General features: G+C 42.9%; 1 protein-coding gene across 1 annotated transcript; it reads right to left on the bottom strand.

Moving 5' to 3' along the window:
* Nucleotides 1-655: 655 nt before the first annotated feature.
* Nucleotides 656-8,865, bottom strand: LOC140724666 (extracellular calcium-sensing receptor-like). Its single transcript, XM_073039091.1, has 5 exons — nt 8,608-8,865; nt 6,745-7,578; nt 5,742-5,969; nt 1,650-1,773; nt 656-1,563 (listed from the first exon to the last, which is right to left on the bottom strand). The coding sequence occupies exons 1-5, from the start codon at nt 8,863-8,865 to the stop codon at nt 656-658; spliced, it is 2,352 nt and encodes a 783-aa protein (XP_072895192.1).
* Nucleotides 8,866-9,702: the final 837 nt, after the last annotated feature.

Genomic DNA, 9,702 nt, shown 5'->3' with positions numbered 1-9,702 from the left:
AAACTTTTTAAAACAGAGACCTGTTAAGAATTCTCTCCATGACTCAGTCGTTGTTGAATTAGAACGAAGCAATGTTTAATTTTCCAAAGTTCCATTGTAACTGACAGTCTAATTGTGTAAATTTGAAATCACTACCGGCGGTGAAAATGTTTCAACCCGTAAAAGTAAATCATGAAGTAATCATGTTTGTAAATCCGATGTCAAATTTAGTTCTTGGTCCACTTCTGTGTTAAAATTGCGCACAATCCAATATAAACAATTTACAGAAGATTTAAATGGTTTATTTCTCAGAATATTATCTATCTGTGTGTGTGTGTGTGTGTGTGTAAAAAATCAAAGCTACGTACAATCACTACATTTTGTGGACGGAACGGTAGTGCAGTGGTTAGCGCAACGCTCTGACAGAAGCAGCGAGCGGGTTCAATTCCACCACTATCTGTAAGGACTTTGTACGTTCTACCGTGATCCGATTTCCTCCCTCATTCCAATGACTTGCGGGGTAGTGGGTTAATGGTCAAATGGGTGCAATTGAGCTAGTTCCTTCTAGTTTGACTAGAAGGGCCTATTACCCTGCTACATTTCTGAATAAATAACGATGATAATAACCGCGGATTACACACACTAATGCAACAATGATACGAAGGGCAGTTGGTAGCTACAGAGAAGTCCCTTTCGCCATCATATGTTTCTTTGTATTACTATCAGGTTTCAGTAAGATAATGTAACATTTCGGTGCAAAAATACAGACGAGCAGACCGAAGCTCGATGCCCAAATAGCGAACACTTCTACAGCCACAGTGTACTTTCCCGGAGAGCTCACATAGGCTGGAATAAATGTTATCCAAACAGCGCAAAAGATTAGCATGCTGAAGGTGATGTATTTGGCGTCGTTGAAGCTGTCCGGAAGTTTCCGGGCAAGGAATGCAAGCACTAAACACACAATAGACAACAGAGCAATATAGGCAGAGACAATGTAAAAGGCGATCAATGAGCCAGCGTCACATTCCATAATAATGATGTCTCTGTAAAGTCTCATATTTTTCAGGGGATAGGGAGGTGACACGCATAGCCAGACAACACAAACTAAACCTTGCAAAAAAGTAAGGATGAAGACGCCCAAGCGTTGCTGCCCGGGTCCGAACCAGTTCATCACACTACTGTTGGGAAGGGTTGCTTTAAAGGCAACTACTACAAGGATGGTTTTGCTCAAAATACATGAAATACAGAGAACGAAAACAACTCCGAAAGACGTGCGGCGCAACATACAAGACAAGCTGGATGGTTCTCCAATGAAGGCGAGCGAGCAAATGAAACAAAGCAGGAGGGCGAAGAGGAGCAGGAAACTGAGTTCGGAGTTGTTCGCTCTGACTATAGGTGTTTCTCGGTGTCGGTAGAAAATGGCGGCGGTGGCCAGTGTAAAAATCACTCCCACTAGAGAAAGCGTCACTAATACAAACCCTAGAACTTCTCCGAAGGAAAGAAACTCAACCTTCTTCAGAACACATTGCGTTTTTGCCTGATTGGACCAGTATTCCGATGGACACTTGATGCAATCTGTGGAATCTGGAAAAATAATAATTCCACATGAAAATGTGTGTGAGCACAGAACTGCCGAATTGAACGACATTGCTATTCGTCTCACCACTTACCAGTGGCGTTGCTGAACTCACCATCGGCGCACTCTGCACAGTCAAAACAACATATCGGCTGCCCTTTCCGACTGACTTTTCGTGCTCCCGGAAGACAGGGCTCTGAGCAAATTGCTCGTGGGATCTGAAATAAGAGAAAACATCCTGATAGTATCCGTTGGATGTGCAAATGCACGCATGAAACATGCAAAACAGCAGAGAAAAGATGAAATGGATCTCGTTAAATAAAAGAAAATTAAAATGTCCAATGAACGTTGAACTAATTTAAATCTGGGCAATATTATACGCGACGGATGTGAAGCCACAAGCGGGAGTTGCTAAAATAACTACATGGCAGAACTGGAGAAACAGGGGTGTTTTGACTCATATCAGAGAAGATGAATTCTAGAGTTTGAAATCAGTGCTAAAATCTCCCATGGAAGGTGTCCATATTAGAAATGGAGACTGTAAACTACATTCCAATTCTATGCAGAGGTTTATACCCGAATTCTGGATCATTCCAGAAAAAGAGGCGTTGATTGCCAGGTTTTACGGGGAGGTAGTTACACCAAGTTGCAGGTCACAGGTAACTGGGCGACGGACAAGATATGGAATGGGGATAGCCAACAATTGCAGCGCACCCGACAACCGGTTATCGTATTAGGTGTTCAGGGGGCGTGGATGACCAAGCAGAGGGAAACCACGGCGTTCAGATCTCTGGCATTGAGTCTTCGAAGGGAGGGGGTTGGGCCTGGGGTGAAGTGGCGAGTTGTAGTGATAAGGGATCCATCCATTGGTATAAGGGAACAGACAAGTGGTTTTGTGGACCAGAAGAAGATTTCCAAATGGTTGTTGCTTCCCAGGTACCAAAGTCAAGGTGATCACGGAACTAGTCCAGAACATTCTTATGTGGGAAGCAGAGAAGTCCACGTCGGTACGCATAATATGGGTAGGAAGGGTGACGAGTTCCTGCAAACTGTGTTGAGGAAGCTTGGTGCTGAGTTACAGGAAAGGGCCTCTTTGGTTGTAATCTCAAGCTTGCTCCCCATGCTGCGCTCTGGTGAGACCAGAAACACGATGGTTTTACTCTGGGTGCTCCAAAGCCGTACGGGTTGGTAGGTTAATTGGCTATTCAAAATTGTCCCGTGATTAGACTGGGATTAAATTAGGGGATTGCAAGGCCGGAAGGGCTACTCCATGTTGCAAGTCAATAAATATATCAGATGAATATGAATATAAGTAGGAAGAATATACACTTTAACACATAACTAAAGAGTTGGTGCACGAGGGTGACTTCATATTTTTGGATCATTGGGCTCTCTTCTGGGAAGGATGTGACCAGTACAAAAAGGAACTGTTTACACTGAAATGGAAGGTGACTAACTTCCTTGCGGGAAGGTTTGCTAGTGCAGTACGAAAATTAAAAAGGCTTCCCAGAAGGGCAGTGTAATGATAATTGTGGGGGATTTTAACATACATGTGGATTGGGAAAATCAGGTCCGCACTGGATCTCAAGAGAGTGAATTTGTAGAATGTCTACGAGATGGCTTTTTAGAACAGCTTGTTGTTGAGACAACTAGGGGATCGGCTGTACTGGATTGGGTGCTGTGTAATGAACCAGAGGTGATTAGAGAGATTGAGATGCAGGAACCCTTAGGTGACAGTGATCATAACATGATTGAGTTCACTGAGGAATTTGAGAGAGAGAAGCCGAAATCTGATGTGTCGGTATTTCAGTGGAGTAAAGGAAATTACAGTGGCATGAGACAGCACTGGCCAAAGTTGTCTGGAAAGGGACTCTAGCAGGCAGGAGGGCAGAGCAGCAGTGGCTGGAGTTTATGCAAGAAGTGAGGAGGTGCAAGACAAATATATTCCAAAAGAAAAATAAATTTTCGAATGGAAAAAGGATTCAACCGTGGCTGACAAGAGCAGTCAAAGCCAAAGTAAAAGCAAAGGAGAGGGCATACAAGGAAGGAAGAATTAGTGGGAAGACAGAGGATTGAGAAGTTTATAAAAGCTTACAAAAGGAAACTAAGAAGGTCATTAAGAGGGAAAAGATGAACTATGAAAGAAAGCTAGCAAATAATATCAAAGAGGATACTAAAAACTTTTTCAAGCATATAAAGAGTAAAAGACAGGCAAGAGTAGATAGACGACCGATAGAAAATGATGTGGAAAAATTGTAATGGGAGATAAGGAGATGGCGGAGGAACTGAACAAGCATTTTGCATCAGTCTTCACTGAGGAAGACAGCAGCAGTATACCGGACACTCGAGGGTGTCAGGGAAGAGAAGTGTGCACTGTCACAATTACGATAGAGAAAGTACTCAGGAAGCTGAATAGTCTAAGGGTAGATAAATCTCCCGGACAGGATGAATGCACCCTCGTGTTCTGAAAGAAGTAGCTGTGGAGATTGCAGAGGCATTAGCAATGATCTTTCAAAAGTCAATAGATTCTGGCATGGTTCCGGAGGACTGGATGATTGCAAATGTCACTCCGCTATTTAAGAAGGCGGTAAGGAAGCAAAAAGGAAATTATAGACCTGTTAGCTTGATATCAGTGGTTGGGAAGTTGTTGGAGTCGATTGTCAAGGATGAGGTTACGGAGTACCGAGAGGTATATGACAAAATAGGACGAACTTAGCATGGTTTCCTTAAAGGAAAATCCTACTTGACAAACCTATTGCAATTTTTTGAGGAAATTACAAGTAGGCTAGACAAGGGAGATGCAGTGGATGTTGTGTATTTGGATTTTCAGAAGGCCTTTGACAAAGTGCCGCACATGAGGCTGCTAAACAACATAAGAGCCCATGGAATTACGGGAAAGTTACATACGTGAATAGAGCGTTGGATGATTGGCAGGAAACAGAGAGTGGGAATAAAGGGATCCGATTCTGGTTGGCTGCCGGTTACCAGTGGTGTTCCACAAGGGTCCGTGTTGGGGCCGCTTCTTTTTACGTTGTATATCAACGATTTGTATATGGGATAGATGCATTTGTGGCTATATTTGCTGATGATGCAAAGATAGATGGAGGGGCCGGTAGTGCTGAGGAAACAGCGAGTCTGCAGGGAGACTTGGATAGATCGGGGGAATGGGCAAAGAAGTGGCAAATGAAATAAAATGTTGGAAAGTGTATGGTCTTGCACTTTGGTAGAAGAAATAAACGGGCAGACTATTATTTAATTGGGGAGAAAATTCAAAGTTCTGAGATGCAACGGAACTTGGGAGTCCTCGTGCAGGACACCCTTAAGGTTAACCTCCAGGTTGAGTCGGTGGTGAAGAAGAAGAATGTAGGCATTCATTTCTAGAGGAATAGAGTATAGGAGCAGAGATGTGATTTTGAGGCTCTATAAGGCACTGGTAAGACCTCACTTGGAGTACTGTGTGCAGTTTTGGGCTCCTTATTTAAGAAAGGATGTGCTGACGTTGGAGAGGGTTCAGAGAAGATTCACTAGAATGATTCCGGGAATGAGAGGGTTAACATATGAGGAATGTTTGACCGCTCTTGGACTGTACTCCTTGGAGTTTAGAAGAATGAGGGGAGACCTCATAGAAACATTTCGAATATTAAAGGCATGGACAGCGTGGATGTGGCAAAGTTGCTTCCCGTGGTGGGGGAGTCTCGTACGAGACGGCATGAATTAAGGATTGAAGGGCGCCCATTTAGAACAGAGATGTGAAAAAATATTTTTAGCCAGACGGTGGTGAATCTGTGGAATTTGCTGCCACGAGCAGCCGTGGAGGCCAAGTCAAAAGGTATTTTTATGGCAGAGATTGATAGTAGCTGAGTAGCCAGGGCATCAAAGGTTATGGTGAGAAGGCGGGGTAGTGGAACTAAATTGGAGAACAGATCAGCTCTTGGGCCTAATGGCCGACTACTGCTCCTTTGTTTTATGGACTTTTTGGGGCGAGACCCTTCATCAGTACTCTTCATCAGAATGTCTCGTTCTTTTAAACTCTAAGAAAACAGACCAAGCTATCGAGACTGCACTTTATATTACATTGCGCTAGGGTATTATCAACAATATCTGTTTCTACTATATCGCCCACATCCCAGAAATGCAACTACTTTCCACTTCGACTGCGTAAATGGAAGGTAGAAGAAGGCCCTACCATATTTCCGGTCGTGCTCCACATGATCTCTCGGACATTCATCATTAGTTTACGCCCTGGCGGGGCCGAGCCATCATAAGATCCAACATATACGATGTCGACACTTCCCTTGAAATTCCTTTGTAAGTTCACGAATTCATATCTTGGCACTGGGTCTCCATTTTCATCGAAATATACGGCTTCCCCAGTCTTCGCTGTGAAATTCACCGTGCGGAGGTAGTGCAGTAACTGGGCGTGGGGTTCGGGGGGGGGGGGGGTGGTAGTGTGGAGAGGGTAGGTAAGGAAGCAAGGACGGCTATTCTTTAATCGAGGTGTGGATTCCGTTCATTTAAATAAAGACATTCAAATATGCCGTAAACGCACATGATTGAAATGTGTTGCATAGTAAGTACCACGTACAGAAGAGATGTATATTTGAGACTGCCGAGGAGGGTGGAAAATATTTAAGGAATAGCATAGTTGTCTTAGATCCACAAACATGAACACTGAATAAGAAGTTGTCCGGTGTAGATCTACATAGAAATTCATGCTCTTGCTCTAGGCTTGGAAATCACTGCAAAATCGCAAGAGTACAGCCCTGCTCAATGTACCGTCTGTTAGATGGCCCTTAGCATTACCCAATAAAGAGTAATAAAATTCACAGGAAGCTGCTATACAGAAATCAGGACCGTTCAACCAGTGACCTTGCTAACATTCATCTTTACACCAATACCCTCTGTAAATTATCTAAGCGTGAATTACACTATGGTTGGTGGAGATTGCATCTCTGTACATTAGTTGCACTATTCCTCACTGATGAACAAATTGGAGTTCGAAACATTGGAAATCATTTTCTGTGAATTAATATCTGACCATCACAAAGGGAATATTTTGCTAAAATATAAAGGGCAGTGGTTGAATACCCGCAAATGAAAATAAAACACAATATATGCTTCAAAATGTATTCATACCTAATGGCTTTCTCAATGAGGTGCTTGCTTCAACAAAGGAATTGTATGCCTACCTGCCACGGCTCAAAATTTTCTATATGCGCGCAGGTGTTATTCGCAAACGGTCCGGTGCCTTCTACACAGGTTAACAGATTGTGGAGTGCGTGAGCGATGGAGTAGACGGCTGTATACACGTGGTATGAACTCCCGTCCATTGTTTCGGGAATGTAGGCATTTTCTATCCCATCCATCTGCTCCTTCCCTGTGCATTTCCGAACTTGACCCGTGGAATTCCCCGGGCTTGTCCCATTGTCTCTGGTAAAAGAGCAGGTGAATAAATTTTCCCAAAACTCCGTCACCAAAATATTGCCAGGAAACTTAGAAGGATGGACTTTATGAAGATAATCTCTGAGATCATCTATCTCTGTCCTGCGGGTGGTTGGACCGATTGTACCTGCGAGATAAGTTACTCTTTCTTCTGGGAGGAGAAGATCTGCTGTCACCCACGCCTCACTTCCAATCCACTGTATACCGGTGACATTTTGACGCAAAATTTCGTTCAATAAAACTCGCATATCACCAACGTTAACAAAGGCCACTACCACTTTAGTAGACGCCTGTTTAATCACCTGGACAATTCTGCTGATTTTCTCTGGTGGATCAGTCCTGTAAAATGACTCGGAGTAGGCAATGCAAACCCCAAACTTTTCCACATGTTCCACAAATCCTTGCATTCCAAAATTACCGTAATCGGTGTTACTTCTAATAGTTCCAATCCAAGTCCAGCCAAAGGTTCTCACCAGTTCAGCAATGAGTTTGGACTGGTACTGATCACTGGGGATAGTTCTAAAAAACGTGGGGTATTCTGTTTTATCGCCGAGACAGGAGCAGGTGGAGTAGTAACTAACCTGTTGAGAAGGAGGTCAATAGATGAATATTTGTGTCCGGCTTTAGACTATATATATGTCGAGCGTTTCCTTGTGAATCTTCTCATGATTGTACACGGTGGTACATGAATGTGCAACATGAAGAACACACACGTTACTGGCATGTCGCTACTTATTTATTACTCTTGTAATAAAGCTCCAGTTATCTACATCGGGATTACTACTGTCAATTTTGTTCGTTCAATTATAGGAACGATGTCGTGACTTTGGAGGAGGTGCAGGCCACGATTACCATGTTGCTGCCTGTGTTAGATGGGATATGCTTTAAGGAGCTTTTGGGAAACTTGGGTTATTTTTCCTGGAGCGCTGGAGCATGAGGGCAATCCTAACAGAAATGTATAGGATTATGAGAGTCATAGACAGAGTACACAGCAGTGGGTTTTTTTTTCTCCTCGTGTTTAAATGCAGACATTTAAAGTGAGAGATGGGAAAGGTCAATGGAAATGTGCCGGGCATTTTTTTCACAGATTGCTCGTTGCCTGGAATGGGCTGTCTGATGCGGCGAAGACAGTAAATACGATAGAGACGTTTAAGAGTGTCTTAGCCGAGTACTTGAATGGGCAGAGAACGGCCGGGCATTGATATTTTGTAGACAAAAGGGACTAGTTTAGTTAGCTAGTTATTTAAATGATAGTTTAGTTATTCCGGCACAATACATCGGTTGAATGGAATGCTCCGGGGCTTGACTGCTCAATGTTCTATGTTTAACTACAGGGAGAAGTTACAGAGGATAAGTTAACATTTCTACTGTTTATTACTATGAATGGTGCATCAACACTTTCTGGCATATTTCATGTGGTAAAATCTCAAGCTATATATGTATATATATATATATATATATACACACACACATATATATATTTATTCTGCCTGTATGCTAAGTTAAGATATTTCAATTCAGACCCGATATGGGAGCGTATGTTTGTATTGCTGCTAATAAGGAGATCGTTGTTTCAATGTAAAAATGCAGAAACATATTTGATACATTACCAGCGGAATCCCGAAGTAACCGATTGCCCTGGCGGTAACAATGGAATTTGTAGATATTTCGCAGCCAACAATGGCAGCGACGTTGGAGGAACCTCGACATTGAGGGAATTCAATTGATTCATCTTCTCCGTTGACCAAAGCGAGCGCTGCCTTCGAGGCGACCGTGGGGTTCGAACAGTCATCATGGATCTGATACCCGAGTGTTATCCCCGGGAGTAGATTCTTATTCTGGTTTATTTCTTCAATGGCAAAAATCATCGTTTGCACCCGTTGGAAGCTTGCAAACCAAAAACTGTGGGATAAATGTAAGATGAAGTAATAAAAGTCTTCAGATTACTAATGTTTTCCGGAAATGACATAAAAAACAATCTCGAATATTGAATCTTGAAAGAGTTAAAATGTAACACTTCTCTTGTTGTCGATAAAGAGTGTTCATAGAACGGACCTCTGCTCCGGAGACACACTGATTGTTTGTACCTTCACCAGCTAAAAAAAAAGCAAATTCATCTTGCAGTAAACAGGATTCTACGGACCTTCCAGGAGAGGGTTCGAATGGAGCCACATTCTTACTAGGACGCGGCGGACTTAACAAGTAGCGAGGATAAAGCAACAGACACAAAATGCTGGCGTTTTTACGAAGGGAAATGAACACTTGACGCTTTGGACCGAGACCTTTTGCCAGGACTGGAAAGGAAGGGGGCAGTATTTCACAAGTCGCAGGTTCGGAGAGCAGTGATCTTTCGAGTTTTGATGAAGAGCGTCCATAGATGCCGCCTCAGCCGCCGAGTTCCTTCAGTACTTTGAGTGTGTAGTTCAAGATTCCCAAAATCTGCAGAACCTCTTGTATTTGTGTAACAAGGACTAAGTGCGCTTACGTGATGGGAATTTCTGTGGTAGCCCTGTAAAAGCCAGTTTATTGACAGCGAATGATCGGAAACATCCCTGAGAATGTTATATTCTGGCAACACTAGCTGCAGATGATTGGGACACAAATTATGGCATTTTAAATTGTTGGTGGACAAGCACCAATAAATCTTTATAGAAAACTCAAGAAATTCTACGAATGTTGGAAATCCTGAGTAACACACACAATAT

Source organism: Hemitrygon akajei, chromosome 3 (genome assembly GCF_048418815.1).
Source record: "Hemitrygon akajei chromosome 3, sHemAka1.3, whole genome shotgun sequence".
Lineage (NCBI taxonomy): Eukaryota > Metazoa > Chordata > Chondrichthyes > Myliobatiformes > Dasyatidae > Hemitrygon > Hemitrygon akajei.
This window is presented reverse-complemented; position numbering and strand designations above follow the sequence as displayed.

Excerpts from the sequence above, each read along its gene's own strand:
- LOC140724666 (XM_073039091.1), bottom strand. The coding sequence starts at position 8,865 with ATGATTTTTGCCATTGAAGAAATAAACCAGAATAAGAATCTACTCCCG. Across the intron at positions 1,774-5,741 it reads GGAGCACGACCGGAAATATG|ATCCCACGAGCAATTTGCTC; the intron begins GTAGGGCCTTCT and ends CTCTTATTTCAG. Across the intron at positions 1,564-1,649 it reads TGAGTTCAGCAACGCCACTG|ATTCCACAGATTGCATCAAG; the intron begins GTAAGTGGTGAG and ends TTATTTTTCCAG.